The sequence below is a fragment of the Amblyomma americanum genome, chromosome 1, assembly GCF_052857255.1.
Source record: "Amblyomma americanum isolate KBUSLIRL-KWMA chromosome 1, ASM5285725v1, whole genome shotgun sequence".
NCBI lineage: Eukaryota > Metazoa > Arthropoda > Arachnida > Ixodida > Ixodidae > Amblyomma > Amblyomma americanum.
The window spans coordinates 147,219,526-147,238,441 of record NC_135497.1 but is presented as its reverse complement, the minus strand read 5'-3'; the positions used below and the strand labels follow the sequence as shown (position 1 = coordinate 147,238,441).

Below are 18,916 nucleotides of genomic sequence, written 5' to 3'. Positions count from 1 at the left end.
CACCCAACGTTCTTCCGCCACTGCTGGTGTCGAAACGAGCTTCGCCATCGCCACCAGCAGAAACAACTCAAAATGTAGTTGTAAAAAAAAAAATTCTGAACGGGCTAAAAGTGCGCGGTAGCAGAAAACGCCGTCTGCGCATAAACATTGATGCGTGGCTTTGGGCTTTGTTGGGCCACTTCAGCGCGCATAGCATACTTTCGCGCTTCCGCTACAAGTACTACAGCAGCCTTCGGTGGTTTCGCTGTTTCGCGTGCCACGCGACGGGTCTCGCGGTTTTCCGCGAGAACTGTGCACCTGCTGCGGTGACAGTCCACATGCTGACGATGCCAGTGCAGAGATAAAGCTGGTACGAGCCAGAGCGGCAGAACCGTCGAGATGCCAGCGTCACCGACGCCCCCGAGAACGGCTGGGATGTTAAAGGCCGTGATTCTGATCGGAGGCCCTCAAAAGGGCACCCGATTTCGACCGCTGTCGTTCGACATTCCCAAGCCGCTGTTCCCGGTGGCTGGTCGCCCGATGATGCAACACTTGGTCGAAGCGTGCTGTGGCCTGCCGGGTGTGCGCGAGATCTTGCTGATCGGGTTCTACCCTGCCGACGACGCGGACCTGACGGGCTTTGTGAAGAGCGCTAGCCGCGAGTACGGCTTGCCTGTGCGCTATTTGCAGGAATACGCGGCCCTGGGCACGGCGGGCGGCATCCATCACTTCCGCGACCAGATTCGGCGAGGGGACCCAGAGGCCTTTTTGTTGATCCACGGCGATGTGTGCGGTCACTTTCCGCTGGCAGAGATGCTAGCCTTCCACCGATCGCTGCCCAAAAGCAACTTGGTCACAGTGTTGGCTACAGAAGCTACACGCCAGCAGTCGCTGAGCTACGGCTGCATTGTCGAAGACAAAACGACTCATCAGGTGTTGCACTACGTGGAGAAGCCGTCCACGTTCGTCAGCGCCGTTATCAACTGCGGAGTCTACCTATGCAGCCCAGACGTGTTCCAGAGAACCGGTGCCGCGCTGCGCGACCGGCACGCTCTAGAAGGCGACCACTTAGACGCCCTCAGCCTGGAGCACGACGTGCTGGCGCCGCTAGCTGCTGCCGGCCGACAGCTACACGTCTTCCAGACAAGCCACTGGTGGAGCCAACTCAAAACGGCCGGCTCAGCCATTTATGCCAATAGGCACTACCTCGAGCTGTACCGCCTTGAGCACCCGGAGCGCCTGGCGCGCCCGGGGCCCGAGGGGCCCACCATACTGGGCGACGTGTTCGTGCACCCGTCGGCCAGCGTGGACCCGACTGCCACACTGGGGCCTAATGTGTCCGTCGGCCCTGGGGCGCGCATAGGCGCTGGTGTGCGCATCCGCGAATCGCTGGTGCTAGCCAACGCCACTGTCTGCGACCACGCGCTAGTTCTTCACTCCATCGTGGGCTTGGACAGCTCAGTGGGCGCCTGGAGCCGTGTGGAAGGCACGCCTTGCGACCCAAACCCAGACCGCCCGTTTGCCAAGATGGAGAATGTGCCACTTTTCAATGCTGATGGCCGTCTAAACCCCTCAATTACAGTGCTTGGCTGCCATGTCAGTGTGCCTCCTGAAGTCATCGTGCTCAACTCCATAGTGCTGCCTCACAAAGACCTGGCACAAAGCTACAAGAATGAAATAATTCTCTAGTATACACTCCTGCCATCATATGTGCACTCAGTGTGGAGAGTTTTCTATTGACAATAAAAGCCTTTGCTAACACATCACGTTTATTACTTCAGTAAAATTTCCTTCAAAAGGTACACACAAACAGTAACAGAACACTTTGGCTTGTGTAGCTGCGGAAATGGAACTGAACACCACAGTCGTCGTAAAGTCAACTCTACTCCACTTGACACAACAGGCTGCACCAGACTTGGCTGAATTTCTTCCACTGTAAATGGCAGCAAGCAGCATTTTGCCTTTTGATATTGTCATGTAAGATGCAGTAGACTCCCTAAGATGACTATGAAGGACCTTGCAAATTTCTTTAGCTGATGAAAAGTCCCAAATATTGGTGTTCCTGATCTTTTATTACGCATTCGATTGATATTCTCAGAAATTCCATACAGTGCTTGGAATGATTTAGTTGGAAAGAATTTCAGATTTTCCGCGAGAATTCTTCCTTTGTAACTTCTGTGCACATAAATACAGCGTTTTTTAGACTCTTGCACCCCTCAGAAACTTTTGTTTTATGAACAGATTGCATCTAATACTATGTCTTATGTAAGCCCACCAACCAGTCACTATATTACTTGACAAGGCTGGTAAAACATCTGCATGTACAAATTCTCAAGTATGGTCTTGTGGCAGTGAAAAATGGTGGCAATTATGAATGGGTCACGTTGAGACATTTTTGTGCATTTTTGTCCCAGTTCCAAAACTGCTCAGCTTAATACAGGAAGTCTTAAAGAGAGTCTACTGTTATGTCACTTCAGACAGACCACAAATATTCCACCTGTTTGTTAGACGTGCCTTGACATGGAAACACCTCTAGTGCTTTCATATGAATCTGTGCATGAATCGAGATTAAGAGAATAACTTCAAAAGAAATAGATATTGCCTTATAGAATGATAAAAGCCATCAATATTTCTTGTGTATTAAAACTGCATTGCAAATATGGCAGAAAAAACTTTGTATTCAATGAAACACAGCAAAAGTTGCAGTCATAAAGTACATTCTCGGTCAAAAGTCTTCAGGCCAAAAGCTTTTTGCTTGAGCAGCGTAACGGAGCCATCACAGCACCAACAAAGGCCCTTAAAATGCTAGCAGAAGGTTTCTACTTGCAGTAGAGACCCTTGCTGCTTGACTTGTGCTTTGAATGATCAGCTACTCGGGGCCTTCAAGGTACATTCATTTTATAAAGAGGGAGCGCTTTGGCCTGAAGACTTTTGACAAGGGGTGTACATACCTAGCAGAGACAATGCAGTAGCTAAAAAATAGAATGGTAAAAAGATAACCGCTCCATCATGCTCAGATGAAATCACATCTCAGGTTAATCTCTAGCTTGATAAGCAAGTGACAGTAGTGTAATGAAACCTTCGAAAGTTAAGCTGTGTCAACAGGTCTGCTATGTGCCCTCTCCATATTGTTGAAGCCAAAATAAACTTCTGTATAAAGTTTTTAAAAGTGTTTAACTCTATGAACAATGACTTAAGCACCACCAAAAGGACTGACTAAACATTACAGTTTAACTCTCACATTATACACATCTGCTAATGATGAACTAAAAGAACAAGTCATACTGTTATAAAAGAGAAATATTAATCTTGTCTAGTACCTTTGCACAACTCCAACCTGGAGATTTTTGTTCTCAATATCTGCTGTTTCACTAGTATATTACTGCTAGCAACAGCCAGCTGGTGTGCAGATAAATTTCATAAAATTAGATGAACGTTATCATGGCACAGAACATCAGCTCTAACTCCACATTCTAGGTTGACACTTTCAGGATTCAGCTCTAGCGCATGCGTACTGGCATAAGGTGCAGACAAGAACAAAATGAAAACCTTGGGTACGCGTCGCTCCTGTTCAATTAGACACAAACACACACTGCACAAATGCAATGATGAGAGAGGCATGCTCACTGTCTATCATTTCCGAATGCAGCATACCGTTAATATATCACATCTCTGCTTGCTTTCATAGCTTTGACAAATGTGAAACATTACTAGAGCCAAAAGCATGCACCATTAATTCACTTCGTTATACTTCAAATGTACCAGACACTAGAATTCACATGAGGGTGGGCTGTAATTATAAGACAAAGGCACTAAACCCACTAGTGAAACAGTAACTGCATTGACTACTAAGCCTTGTCAAACAAGGTTCAGCACAAAAATGTATCTCACAGACCAGCAAGGTGACACAAAAACCAATCTCAAGGCTTGTACACAATACTATAGCAATAGCAGATATGCATAACAGAACAAGATACTATTGCCCTGCACAGGGCTCAGATCAACAAAAGATGTGACAACACATTGTTTTTCATTATTCACAACTGAATAATGAATAAGCAGAACACACAAAGTATATGGGCTGCCAACAGACAAGTGGGGGTTTTAATGACAAAATTGAAGTATGAACATATGCAACGAGGCGAACAATAAAATATGGAATATTAAAACATTTAGTTATCATCCTGCCTGCAGCAAAACAGTGTCTGTTCATCTGTACATAATGCCTAAATATGCCAAAAAGTGCAACAATATGCAGGGCCACTTGTCTGCCAGTAACAAACTCTGGGTTGCAAGCCAAGTTACTTCCCCGCCATTCAGTCATGGAAGCTCAGTGCTTTCTCCTTCCTTTCTCAGCAGGCAGATGGTCAGTTGCTGCTGGGCCCATTTGCTGCAATGGAGATGCACACACACTGTTCAACTCCATGTCGCAAAAAAACTGATCAGGTTAACCAGTGCGAAGACGCGCCGATCTAATTTGTCTCATGTCAGGCTTATGAATGGGGACTCGGGCTTTGTCTATTAACTTGATACCAGTGAAAGCTTAAAACAGTGCACATTTCATGCCTTCAAAGGGAGATTAACCAAAATGGTTTAGAGGCCCCTGCGGGTTTGCCCACACTGCTTACCCATATGCGAACATTAGTCGGGCCTTAGCAACGTCAAAGAAGAGTCATTTTAGACATTTCTAAATTTACTGTGCTTTCTGCCTTTCCTTTCTCAATATGCAGTGCTATTGCTTAAGGCCTCCTCCAGCACTCATTCGTTTTTAGCTATTTTTTAAATTTAGCAACAACAATGGAGGTAAGAAGTAATCTGATACAGAACAACTTTGGCAACCAGAACCCTCAAGTCCAGAGCCAGATAATACTTTGGTTTGGGCTAATTAGTTCATAACTGTAAGGATACTGAAAAAGGTGCAAAAGGGGCAAACAGCAGCCGAAAAAAGGCCACCGAATTTAAAATATTAAAACCAACAAGTCCAAACCCCTAAATATATGCAATGATTCAGGGTTCGATATAGCTGGGATAGACAGTTTCTACAGACACCTACTGCAAATTTGGACCTCCTATTTTTCGGACAAGCTTGATTATTCAAATTTTACACAGCCCTGCCGTATGCCCTATAGAGCCTATGTATAAGAGTGAATGGAATTTCCGATGCATCACAGGTGATTGTACGATATTTTTTTAACCTCATTCACACTGCCACCAACTAGCCAACCCACCATATAACGTGCACAGTGGAACTTCATTAATTCAAACTTCAAGGCGGATCAGAACCGGTTCCAATAAAGCAGAGTTCCAAGCTAAAGGAAGCCTCTTAAATAGCAGGGCTGATATTCTCCGTCGCATGGCACATTGTCGACACGATTGTGAGTTAAGCAGCTCTTGGACGTCATCCACTGCACAAACTTTAATAGCACATAGTCACAGCTCACGGAACTCATCTGTGCAGTGTCCTTTCATCCCGAGTAACCAATGAGGTAGCAGTGAAGCATGTGGGGTTGGTGAGTATTGGGTGGGCGGGTGGGTGGGTGGGTGGGGGGGGGGGGGGGGGGGGGGCATTTTTTCACAGAGAGAGAAGTGGGAGAAAACAGCAATACTCTTCAAGTGAGGAGCACATTCCTGTGACAAAATGCATCACATCCCCAACTTTTATAATGCAGCACCACCAACTGATGTTTGATACAATCTATAACTGGCTCTAATGTTGGTTTTCGGCTCTATCCGCTAGGTATAATTGCAAACGCAAACATCAATGGCGCACTTGCTTCAGCCATTTGCCTATTCTGCTTTCTGATCTTTATCCCCACCTTTGCCTTTTCTTTTCTGGCCCTCTGTATGACATGCGCAGTGCAGTTACTATGGCAGAGGGCTCGTTTTCATGTCTGAACTTTGTTCCATCCGATGTGTTCCATCACGGGATGTACCACAGGAGTACAACCATTGATCGCCGAACTCATAAAAGTGGCTGTTGCCTGTCACCGGTGTACACAATGCAAAATGAAAATCAGGGTTATGTAAAGCTACAAAATGTTCACAAAACTGCTGAGCCCATTTTCCACCATACTGGCAATCAGCAGTTGAAGTAAATTTTTTTTTTCGCCGAAATTCCATTTTTGCTCTAGAGAGTCCCTAGAAAGTGAAAAATCGGTCAGCGACTGTACATGTAGGTAGATTCATGTATTATTTATTCACCTTCCTCATGGCACAAGACTCAAACTGAGACATACCAAGAACACCAGCCTAAACCAGGCAAACAATCTGTACAAAAAAAAATCCAACACATCAAGCAGGCTGCTAACCCAAGGGGGCATGGCACAGCTGGCTCCTGTCCAGAATGTCAGGCAGGTGTTGGGCAAACTCTTGTTGGATGTCTGTGCAGTCCTTGTTGGCATCCACTACCTGCATGGAAGAAAGTACTTGACATGTATGCAATGAGGAAGAGTTTCTGTTCATGAGAAATTATAAGAAGCGCAAGTTGTGCAAGACATAAAGCCAGCTCTGAATGTTTTGTTGTGGCCCACAGAGGCAAGCAGGCTTAAAATGCATAGTAGAACATCTCAACATAGTAGTGACTGTGCAAAGTCATCTTAGGAGAAAGAGTGCGAAAACAATGTCATCCTATGCAGCTTTATAAACACAAATTCAAGTTAGTGATACAGCTACTTTACGAATAGGATGGCAACTATTAGTTATCAAGTTAGTTATACAGCTACTTTACGAATAGGATGGCAACAGTAACAAACAATAACTACTGCAAAAAAAAGCATCACAATCAAATAAAGGCAGCCCAAGCTATGTTCTGTTTTACGGAACATCCCAGACATGAAAGTTGAGGATCTGTGCAAAGAAGAAATAACATGGCAATGGGTTGGTGGGCAGTACCCCAGAATTGTGAAACAGGTATAACATGGTATGGGTGGGGGGTTTAAAATCTGCACCTGGGCTATGAGAGATGCTACAGAGGAAGGTTCCGGATTAATTTCAACCACCCAAAGTTGTTTAATGCACACAGCACAGCAAGCACACATTCGTTTCACCTCCATGAAAAAACAGCTGCCATGGCTGGCATTCGATCCCATGACTTCATGCTCAACAGAAAATGCCTCAATCGGCCACCACTGCGTGGAAAAGATTGGGTGATCTAGGTTCTACCTGTTTCTGTCACTCTCATGCACACTTTTTTTTTTTTCATGTACACAGTGGCTCCTATCCTCTCCGTTACCGTCTTCGCCTGGTTGACCTCACTGACTAAAGCCCCCAACAACTTTCTGCAGCGAAAAATTTTAAATCTTGCAAACTTAGAACAAATACTCCAGTAACTTTTACAGGAGACATCAAATAGTGCTTCAGAATGCATCTCATGTTATATTCAGAACTAAAGTATGAATACAGTGTGAATTTTTTCGTCCCCCCCCCCCCCCCCCCCCCCCCCCAAGCCCTAGGTAGCTAAAGCAACGTTCGCTACTAGGCTTGAGTTCTGCAAGGAGAAGTCAGGTTTTTAATTACCTTAGGGCAAAGTGTGCGGAGTGCGAGTGAAAAGGAGAAAGTGGCTATGGATATAGAAAAAAGGCGGTGTGGGTCGATCGTAAAAAGAAGACAGTGAAAGAGTTTAGTGGAATAGGGAAAGCAAAGAAGAGCAAACAGGCACAGGAATGGACAGCTCAAAACACCAAGTAGTGGAGGCAAGGTGGTGACGATAGCTGCCTTTTAAAATAATATGGGCGTATCCATTGCTTCCATATTTTTGCATGCAATTGTGTGTGCGTGTTTTTTTTTTTGTAGGCCCTTGGCTATTACTGCCTGAACAGTTTGAGATTGCGTTCTAATCATACTAATATTGCTTTTAAATTCTCTTGAGATCTCAAACTCCTCCCTCGTGTTACATTGATGCAAATAAAATAAAATAGTCAGTTTTCCAACATACTATCACTCCTACTTATGTCTGTAACAACAATTGCATCAAAAAAGAGACTGCGGCTCCTAACACAGAATTTCACAAAAAATGCTTAACTCCATCATTTTTCGTGGAATCACAAGACACTAGGGGCCTTATTGATAGCGGTCCTCTTCCTTTTGCAGTTACTTTTCTTTATCACACTGCTGTTATTTCATGACTGCCCATAATGCTAATATAACACATCATTTTGCCACACACACTGCTGCACTACAGTTGTGGTACGCTCACATATGTTGAAAATATGCTTGTTACTTTCAGTTGTACACAATGAATCTAAGATTTGCTGCCGTGGTGGCTGAGTGGTTATGCCGCTCGGCTGCTGACCTGAATGAAGCGGGTTCGATCTTGGCCACAGCGGTCTGATTTCAATAGAGGTAAAATTCTAGAGGCCCATGTACTGTGCAACGTCAGTGCACGTTAAAAAACCCCAGGTGGTCGAAATTTTAGGAGTCCTCCACTACGGCATCCCTCATAGCCTGAGTCGCTTTGGGATGTTAAACCACCATAAACAATAAACCAAACTGAATCTTTAAGTTTCATCACGTCAAAAATGTTCACAGAAGAATCAGTTCATTGCAACAGGCTGTCCACACAACCTTGTCTCCACTGTATACATGCACTTTAGCATTCTGTTTTTTGCACAAGACATCACAAGTGCTTGACACAAAATTGTGACATGCTCTGAGCAAAACAACCTGAGCAGGAGCACTTTATTAGCATGCTGTCAAATTATTACACTCTCAAGTATAAGTAAGAAGCATGCTTTTTTTTTCTAAGTCGTTTTGCTCTGGATGTTCATGCCTTTTCAAGTTTGCAAAGAAGTAAAAACAAAATTTCTTCTTGAGTTTGAACTATGTGCTCCCTTTTATATGATAATGAATTCCATAATGTATAAGGCAGGTCCTAAATGTGTCAGCTCTTCCTTGCTGACATAGCACCAAGCTTTCAAGCAATCACTCTAGCATCATGAAGAAGAACAAGGGCACTAGCACATAACCGGAGTAAAGGAGTCTGTGAGCAAAATGAAACAACACTATGCTGGCTTGCATCACAACTAGTATATGGTGGATGCATCATGACATTGACATCATCACAGGCCACATACAGACAGGCTTCCCTCACAGTGCAAATGCTGCATGCAAGAATTATATCACCATGATGATGTGACAAAACATGCTCCTTTGTTTCTATAAAATTCTAGGTGGTATTTGCATTGCAAAATATCCAAGGCAAGTAGCAAAGGTATTCAAATGCTATTCAAACCAGTTTTTTAATTTTAACACAATGGCCATTCTGCCCTATATTTCACTTTGAATAGTACCCACAATATCCAATATAGCATGATTTGCATGCTCTCAAGGTGTGTCTGCTTCCCATGCTATGCAGCATCTAAAGACTGCTGTAGCTACCATGGGAGAAATACCACACAGTTTAAAAGTTGAAAAAAAAAAAAAAGGAATGTGGCTGCCACTTTTTGCAAGGACAGCAGAGAAGAGAAAAGCACGGACAAAAGAGACCAAAGAAACTGTCGATGAAGGATCATTCAGACATCACTTGTGCAACATATGTGTTGATTTTTGGAAAGCACAAGGCATGCTCAAAATGGGCAAACAAGAAACTCTTGCAGGTGTTTCGTTTTGTGTATGAGAGCAGATAGAATCTAGCAAATGGAGCATATCCCACTCTTCAAGCTGCATTTGTGACATTCCTGGTGTGTATCCATGGCAAGAGTATGGTAAGTGGTGTGTTCATGCACAATCATATCCATTATATTGCGACACATGTACAAACACTATGCTTCTCAGTTTGTACTACGCAATGTATAATTGAAGCTTTTAATGCTTAAGAGGGGATGCAGTCTTGAGGTCACAAAAAATCGCAAAAAAGTCGATCTTTCAAAAAACAACTTTTGGTACTTAAATACATTTCAGACCTTATCTCTGCAAAATATCCACGCTCAAAATGATCCCAAAGTACAAAAAATTAATATTTTGAAAGTTGTGCAGCTGAAAAACGAAGCACGAGTTTCAAAATGACCTTCCACATCACATGATCACAATTCAGAAACCGCTCCCCAATCGCCGCCATTTCACCTCTATTTGAATGCTCATTTCACACCCTTTCATATAACATATTCAAAGATGGCATCACAGAAACAGAGCCAATGCTACAGCGATTTTTCTGCGACTCGATTTCCTGCAACTCAATGAGCACATACAGACTTTTACAAATAAAGTCTCTGTCTTACGGGATTTTTCTCTGGTTTACCTTGGGCTTGGGCAATTGAACTGAGCTTAGTATGAATTATTTCGGGAGGACTAGTGCTCTGCAGTGATGCTGTTTTTACTGACTTTTACATCATGCATCAAATTTAATTAATTTCTTTCCTAAATTACCAGCCAAACCATTTTGTACATTCCATATTTAGAGATTTTTTTTTTCAGAAACGTATTTTCACTGAGACAAGTGTAAAAACGGCATCATTGTACAAAGTGCACCTCGGGTGATGCAGTTCTGTAAATATTTCTAATAATTTATAGACACTTTCTGGCTAACAACCTGTAATGAAGAGCCCAGTTAAAACCACAAACTTCTTATAACTCATATTCTAGCTGAGCTATTAAAAATCTAATTGCATATTTGGACGCTACATGAAAAAGCACATTTTCGTGGTAATTATAATAAGGATTGTAACAGAAACAAAGTGTTAAGACCAGCGTCCCTCCTTATTCACTGCTATCTGTGCCTATACAAGCATGAGCTGCACAATCGACACTAAAGGCATGTACAGTCACTTCATCTTTCAGGCCTTCAGAGAACCAACACCATACATTGGCACAATCACTAACTGGCAATAGGCATATTTTTTGTTGCAATGAAAGCAGTCAGGTACAATAAGTAAAACTAAGCTGTTTTATTGTTGAAGCACCATAAAACTCCCCCATGTGGGTTTTTTCATTCAAGGGGCACCAGGGAAAAATTTAAGTTTGCCTGTACCGATATATTATTACATTCTCAAGACAGAGACACTACTTGCACTGAAAACGGAGCTTTTATGAGCTAGAAAAGGCCAAAAAATGAAATACACGCATCACCATCACCAGCTATTTTCACAAGTGAAACAGTTTTATGGGCGTGGATCCCAAAGACTAGGCTACACCACCATTCTCTTGAAAAAAGTGATCATAGAGTCCTTCTTCGTGTGGATATCACAGATATGAATCGAGTGGCAATAAAATTTTAAATGCAATTGCTCCGTAATAAATTCATCTCATGCTGCTGGACAAACATCAACATACCCAGAAAGAGCCATAGAATTGACTTTTACTTCGAACATGAAATTGAATGGAGTTGTCCTCGGTGACATTTTAATTTCCACACAACTTGTCGCAATAAAGGTCATAACATTTCTTTGTGCAACTTTGTTCTTTTTCTTTGCCTGGGAAGAAGATAAAGCTAGCGCAACTCAAAGTTTTACTGCGTATCACAAAATGTGTTCCTGTTTCCATGAAGCTTGTTCCATTATTGATGCATACTACATCTGGAATAACTTCAGCATACCTACCATGACCTTGGGAGGCAGCGGAAACTGCGAGCGACCAAGAAGCCATTGTTCATGAAGTTCATGCACATGGCAAAGCCAGTCCTGAAACAGAGAAGTTTCAGTCAATCAACACAGCTGCTTCATTAAAAGACTACTAAACTTGTAACATATACAGAACTGCATTCCAAAAATAAACAATGAAGTACAGAATTCACTTAAAAAATGCCTTCATTCCAACTACTTTATAGTTTGCAGTATGTGCAAGTGCAGCACAGTCGCAGGTGTTGCCAGTAAGGTCCTAAATGTGCATAAATCAGCAATGAAAAACCCCTGTAAAAAAAAGTGATTCCACCAGAGTATATTCCTATTACTGTTTCACAACGCTTTTTTTCTTAACTTGGATACTACACTGAAGACCTAATGTAAAACAATACAATTTAACACACTAGCAGCCTTACACTAGTTTCGAAAATTCAGAACGCACTCAGCCGATGCTCGCATATTGGCAGTGCAAGCACCACATCTGCTGAAAACCACCCCTGGGTGATGACACTGTCAAGACCAGGACCTTAGTCCTTCAAGCAAAATTAACATATTAAATTTTTCCATACTAATATTTGACCTGTAGCTAAAAGCACTACTATATCCTGTTCTGTGCACCCAACAAACAAAACACATGTGTATGTTTCTACTCGGCACCTTCTTACTGAAATATGTCTAAAAAGCAAGCAACACCTGAAAGCGGAAAATACAGTAGCCAGCTTATATCACAAATTATTTTACTTGACCTGTTTTTAAAAGAGTATATGGGGACCTAATTTTGGTGGTATGTTTTCTTCTCAGCAATGATGCGGATGACACTACTACGCATGAACCACCATGTGGTATTCTGTCATGCTGTTTCGGTTTAAACACCTCAACGATGGCTGTGACGTCAAAGATTGGTGTTAGGCCACGTGAGGCATGAAAAAATGCCGATATAATCACTGCTTGATCGTTTTAATTCCCTACAGAGCTGAAGCCAACCATCCTCAAGAGCCAGAATGACAACGAATGTAGAAGCAGCAATTATATTGCTGTTTTTTCATGCCTCACATGACCTGTAGGCACACGTTGGCGTCACAGTCCTCATTCAACTGTTGAAACCGAAACAGCATGAGAAAGAAATGCGATTATAAATTATTTAGAGGTCGTAGGAGAATACCAGGTGGTAATCTGTGTACAATAATGCCTTGAGCATCATTACAAATGAGAAAACACACACCAAAAAGTTATGTGTCTATACTCTTTTAAATTAGAGAGCGAGAAAAGATTATTTCGAGCGATAAATTAAGCACTCGTAAGGTTTACAGCCTAGCGGATAAACACCCGCTGGTCATCCTGATGGTCTGACCTTGGCCCAGCCGCCCATGTGGGTGGTGAAGGGTGGCAGAGAAGATATTAAAAGCTGTTACTGGTGAGCCGAAAATAATTTGACACGGTTAATACCCAGAATGCAATGATACATGGACAGTCATTCCCCGTTAACATGGGTGACTCGAATTACGGACAATTTTTCTGAGCACCAAACTTTTTCAATGCATTTACACCTCGTTAATATGAAAACTTGCTGTCCGGACAATGAATGGGGGAAAATGCATTGATTGAGGACCATGTATTTTTATCACGTTACTGTGCAAAGCAATGAAAACAAAATCTCGACTGCCCCTACCAGATTTTTTCCTCTTCTGTATTTTGAGTGGAGTACACCATTGAAAGGTACTGTGAAAGTGCAAATGCCTGAGTGATGGCCTTTTTCTTTTTGTGGTTCCATCTTTCATAGTAGCAAGGAGCCTGGTGAACACGCATTTGCCATATTGCGTGAGTGACCGAAAAAAACTCACGCTGCGGCCTACACTACGCTGAAAGCTGCATTAAACTGCTTTCAGGAGACTTAGTAGAGATATGTACTAGTGATTAATGGGATGTGAACAGTCTTAGTAAGACACATGTCATCACATCATGACAACCACCACACCATCTCATGGGCCACACTATTTTAAAAGTAATGGTGATCAGCATAATTTACTTGAAGTTCTAAAGATTTTGTACAATTTCCACTTAGCAGCACACCACTAAGTGCAGAAACATACATTACTCATAAAGTGTTTTTTCCCATTTTCACTTTCTTTTTCATTACGATTCGTTCTTACAGACTTGCTTTATGGCCATTTATGGTAGGGGACCAAAGTGTCCATTCTAATGAGGCGGGACTGTATATTTAAAAAAAAAACACGAAAAAGTTTGGCAAGTGCCACTGTCCCTGCAAATGGTTATGGTCGGGAAAAAAAAAAGGGCAACAGATCCTATCATATCACGAATTTGTCAAGAGTGTTTTTAAGGGTCAGAATTTAATTTGGGCTTGATGGTCATATATAGGGAACTGAGGCTGTACTAAGAAATGGACATAGAGAGAAACACAATTGACAGTGCCCATCCTGTCAATGGTGTTTCTGTGTTTGTTGTCATCTGGCTTGTTCACACTGCTGCACTCCGATATATTTCCAAAGCCCTTTAAAACTTAAGTCAGAGGTATTTGCAAAAACTGCTTGTAATGAACACACAATTATATCTTTCAAAATTCCACACATGTCTGCACTGAAAGTATCCTAACAAAAGATGTCTGGACGCAGTTTCACAGCTGAGTAAAAAAGCAATCAGAAAGAGCACAGAACTTAATACAGGTGAATGCTTCTACAATGAAACAACCAGTATAACGAAGGATTTCGTATGTCCTTGCCAAATTTGTATCTTTCATATGTATTGCGAATGCCACTACTGCGAAGACCACTGCAACGAACTTGCCTGTACAGTACAATGAAGGAATTGAGGCATCCGGAGGCTGATTTGTTGCTTTACAATGAACGAACATAGCGGCACTGCCACTGCACTCTGCAGCTGCCACTGAGCTGGGGTGCACATAGGGAACACCAGTACCACAGCAAAGACTGCGCAAAAGAATCTTAACTCTGCAGCAGCCACAGTAACCACCACGCCAACACACACAAAAAAATAATAACAATGCGCAGCGGGCTGAACATTTTGACAAGCGGCACTAGCAGTGCCTATCGGCCAAAAAGCAAAACTAGGCAATACGATCTCCGCGCTCCGAAAACCAACACTGTCGAACTCTATGGCCAACAAGCGCAAACACGCAAATAAAGATGTGGCTGCAGCAGGTCATTGGCACCGATCCAGTTTGGAGCTGATGAAATGAGTTTAGCGAGAGCCTGTTGGTACTTACTTCCCTTCTCCTTGCACTGAGGAGGCACCATACGCTGTGCATGCACATGTGTTTGCATGCTGGCTAACCAAGCTGAGCACACGTGGTTTTAACCATTTTCTTGGTTCCTCGGCGCGTTTGAAGCAGCTTTCGTTTTAACGCATTGGGATCACCGCGATGAATGTAAGCAGTGCAGGAACATCGAAGCACCAATAGCACTCCCTCGACGAAAAGTTGCAAATTGTCAGTGCTGTCTCGAGTGGCCGTAAAACAAAATATGTTGCAGACGAGAATGGAATCAGTGCACCGATGCTGTCAACAGTCCTTAAAGTCAAGGACAAGATACAAGCGCAAGTGACACAACGTGGGACAGACCCATCATGGAAGCAGATTCAAGCAGCGACTTTATAGGATATCGATGCTGTGTCCACATGCGGTTCGCAGACGTGCACAAAACAAGTTTTTCTGTCAGCGGGCCTTTGCTCTGCAAGAAAGCTAAGGAGTTTGCTTGTGCATTCAATGAGGAAGAGATGTTCAAGGCAACCAGCGGATGGCAGAGGAGTTTCAAAAAATGACATGGCATGGTTTTAAAACCGTAGCGGAAGAAGAAGCCGATGTGCCGCCTGATCTTGCCAATAACTAGCGCGAGTTGGAGCTGCTCAAAGGGCTAAAAAAGCCCAGACCAGATGATATATTTAACGCTGACAAAACTGCCCTTTGTTATCAGCTGCTTCCAAAAAAAACATTTCTCATGAAGACAGATCATTGTAAAGGCAGCAAGAAGCCAAAATAATGATTGACCATGCTGTTTTGTTGTAACGCTGCACGTACGGAGAAGCTAAAGCCACTTGAGGTCAGACAGTCTACGAAGCCATGGTACTTCAAAGACATGCATAGCCTTCCACCAGACTATGTGGTCAATAACAAAGCCTAGATCATGTCGAAGTTGTTTTAAGCCTGGTTCTGCAGGTGGAGAAAATGATGCAGTTGCAGAACCGCAAGATTGCTCTTGTTGTTGACAACTGCGCAGCACAACGCAGGTTATGTTCAGACGTCTCGCAAGCATAAGAGCGAAGCATACAGCCTATTTGTAACAAGTTCTCGGTGCTGGAGCAAGTGAATAATTTTCTTACACTTCCCTGTTGTAGCTGTTAGATCAAGGCATAACACGGTCTGCCAAGGCACACTACAGCACAAAAATGCTGCAATGAATGCTACTAAATCTCGAGCACAAGGTTGAGCTGCCAACTAAGACAAACGTTTGCCAAGCCACTGAAATGGAGCATGCCACCAGCCAGGTGGACATGAACCTCAATGTAATAAGGTCGGCTGCAGTTGCACATTCCATCGGACAAAGTGTCTAGAAGAAAATTAGCGACTTCGTTCATTACGTATCTGTTAAACTCATGTTAAATAAAGGTTTTATTTTATTTTATTTAATGCGTTTACCTTATCCTACTGCCTGCAATATGGTGCATGACTTTTATGGCAGTGACCAGCATAACGAAGGATTTTGGAGGCCCCGATCACTTCGTTATAAAGGTGTTCGATTGTATAAAAATTTAGTACACAAAACACGGAATGATTAGTTTGCAAGCATGAGTTCACCCACTTTTCGTATACATTCATCTTTCTGTAGATTTCAGGAATGGTAAAGAGAATATAAATGCTTCTGTTGTAACTGCAAACATTTTTTTTCTAGTATGGAGGCTGTAATTATCAGAACCACCTAGGATTTACAAGGCAAAGGCCAACACTGCTAAGTAAGAAATTAAAGCATGAGTGCATACACACTGCATAAACATGGTGAGATAAAAAGTGACCCCAAATCATTCTTTTGGCTCCAAAGAGGCACAGCTTTTTTAATTGCTTGCAGAAAAATTGTACACACTTGCATAAAGGGGACACAAAGGTACAAGAAAAAGAACAAAGTTATCTAAGAGTTGAATTACCCCAAATGATACAAAAAGGTTTCTTAAAGGATTCTTCCCCTAACTATCTTCCAATTATAACAAATTATATTTCACCCCTTTTCTGTTCACTGAGAAGCCGCAGCTGTCACCAAAAACCACTGGTATTTTCATTTTTAGAACTGATGTCTGCAATGCCACACCCACATGGGTTTCAAGCAAGCATCATTCAATAATCAATGCAAAATACAGTGTCTGAATTTTGCAGCCAGGTAGCAGGAGTCACAAACCCTACTGTGAGGCTGCAGTGGTTGCCCAATGGCCACCAATACTTCCTTTGCTTACAACAGATGGCAATAACCACAAGCAAGGAAGCAGCACTCGCTCCTCAAATAAAGGCAACAAATAGGCACTTCCCTTTAGGGATGTGTCAGTCAATTGCTCGCTGTCTTTCAGTCCTCAAGTTGCAAAGGTTCTTTATGCCGTGAATAAATGTTCTTCAACAATCCTCACATTACAATTCCTTATCTGAAGTGAAATGAATGGCAACTTAAAGTACTTTATTATAAAACTTCTAGCTCTCGAGCCTGGCACATCTAAGTGGGGTTGTCAGTTTTCACATCACCAAATAAGACAAAGATTATCTGCTTCCACTAAACAAGAAAAGTTCAAACTTCCACACTTTACTTAAAACATCTCTGAAAAAAATTAAGTACTAACATTAAATAATACTGTCCTCCAAGGTATTAAGGCTCTAACCCCAAACAGCAAATTTTGACACTTGGATATAGCAGTTCTTCGTAATAGCACTATTGTTTCACTGTCATACCAAAGTACTGCGCTGACACACAGCTGTACAATTGGCCCTTGCCATTGGGATAGCAACACTTCGAGGAATCCAGTTTGCCACTTATCACCATGTGGATTGTCAATTACTTTTTCATTAGATGCGTATTAATGTATGCACACTGTTGCAATACATGCTGCAATAATAATTTTCCAGTACATACAAAAGGGAAATCAGCCTCTTCAGGTCGTTTTCGTTCCAAGATCCTACTCATTGCAACTTGTGGATTTGTCCTCAGGTAGACTGTGTGAGGAAACATACCACACAACAAATCGCACAATAAAACCATTCCAGAAATTGAGTGGCAATTACACTAATGCAGTAAATCAGCACCAACTCGCATGCGATAATGATTACACATAGAAAGATGCAGCCAGTGCAGGGTTCCCCCATCCCTCCCCACAAACCCCTTCAACTACGCCCCTGCCCCGCTGATACTCGGCTGCATGGACGCGAAATGACTGCAAACCCAGTCATGCCTTTCCTGGGAACCTTCACCATTTCCTTCAGGAAAGTTATTGTGAGGCACAAGGCACGGGCTCTGTGCACGGGGTGGTCATGTGAGCTCGCCACCATGGGGTGGCACCTGTGTGGGGCCACCCTCCTCATGGTCATGGTTGGCTGCAAGGACGCTTTTTGACAACGATGATGACAAACGCACTTTGCCTGGGCACCTTCAAATTAACAGTTAGCACTGTAAAAAATTATATGACAGCGTATTAAAGAAAGTTTGCTACTAATGAGAAGAGCACGAAGTGTTTCTGCTTTCATATCATTTTCTGAACACTACCCTTTGAGCACTTGCATTCTCGTTTTATCTAGCACAAGAACTTTCCTCTCTTTTATTGCCTATTTCTGTGTGTTCTGTTTGAGTCAACCTCATCTGTTTATAGGTATTCCACACCCAGCACACAAACTGTGACAGTTGCTGCACACTTATCATCACAGTGCTGTTAGTTCCCTCTGGTAGTGTTACTGCTGCCACAGAGCCATATATTATAGCTACAAATGCAAGTCGTAAGATTTGCTACCTTCCTGTGATCAATAAGTATTCTGCTTTCCCGTAAGGTGAAAATACAACCTGTCCCTTCAGAGCAAGATCCAAGGTAGCCAGATATGCTCCGTCAACAGTTGCAGGTAAGCAGCACTGTCGCTGCTACTCACCCATGCTATACCTGATAACATGAAGATTGTATCCCCTCATTATTTCACACTCCACCATTCATTATACAGTTGGCATTCACAAATGGTGCATCAGTACATAACCAACAGACTTTTCAATGACTGAAGTGTCTCTCTACATTTAGTTGCAAATGGAAAAGCAGAGCTTTTCTAGCCATCAAGCTAAATGTAACCGAAGTAACTCTATACAAAAAAGTACCCTTGGAACTCGAAATTTCGGCTTGTG

The 18,916-nt window shown here is 42.7% G+C and overlaps 2 protein-coding genes across 2 annotated transcripts in view; one reads left to right on the top strand and one right to left on the bottom strand.

The window, feature by feature from the left end:
* The first annotated feature begins 129 nt into the window (after window positions 1-129).
* Gmppa (GDP-mannose pyrophosphorylase A) lies at window positions 130-1,740 on the top strand. Its single transcript, XM_077647242.1, has one exon. It carries the CDS (start codon window positions 379-381, stop codon window positions 1,666-1,668), a length of 1,290 nt encoding a protein of 429 aa, XP_077503368.1. The 5' UTR covers window positions 130-378; the 3' UTR covers window positions 1,669-1,740.
* Window positions 1,730-18,916, bottom strand: part of dnk (deoxynucleoside kinase) — a 37,319-nt gene continuing 20,132 nt past the window's right edge. Inside the window, exons 7-10 of the mRNA XM_077647245.1 lie at window positions 17,672-17,751; window positions 11,511-11,591; window positions 6,288-6,387; window positions 1,730-4,369 (exon numbers count right to left, since the gene is read on the bottom strand). Of these exons, the coding sequence (XP_077503371.1) occupies window positions 4,347-4,369; window positions 6,288-6,387; window positions 11,511-11,591; window positions 17,672-17,751 (284 nt within the window). The 3' untranslated portion in view covers window positions 1,730-4,346. The remainder of the gene's footprint in view (window positions 4,370-6,287; window positions 6,388-11,510; window positions 11,592-17,671; window positions 17,752-18,916) is intronic.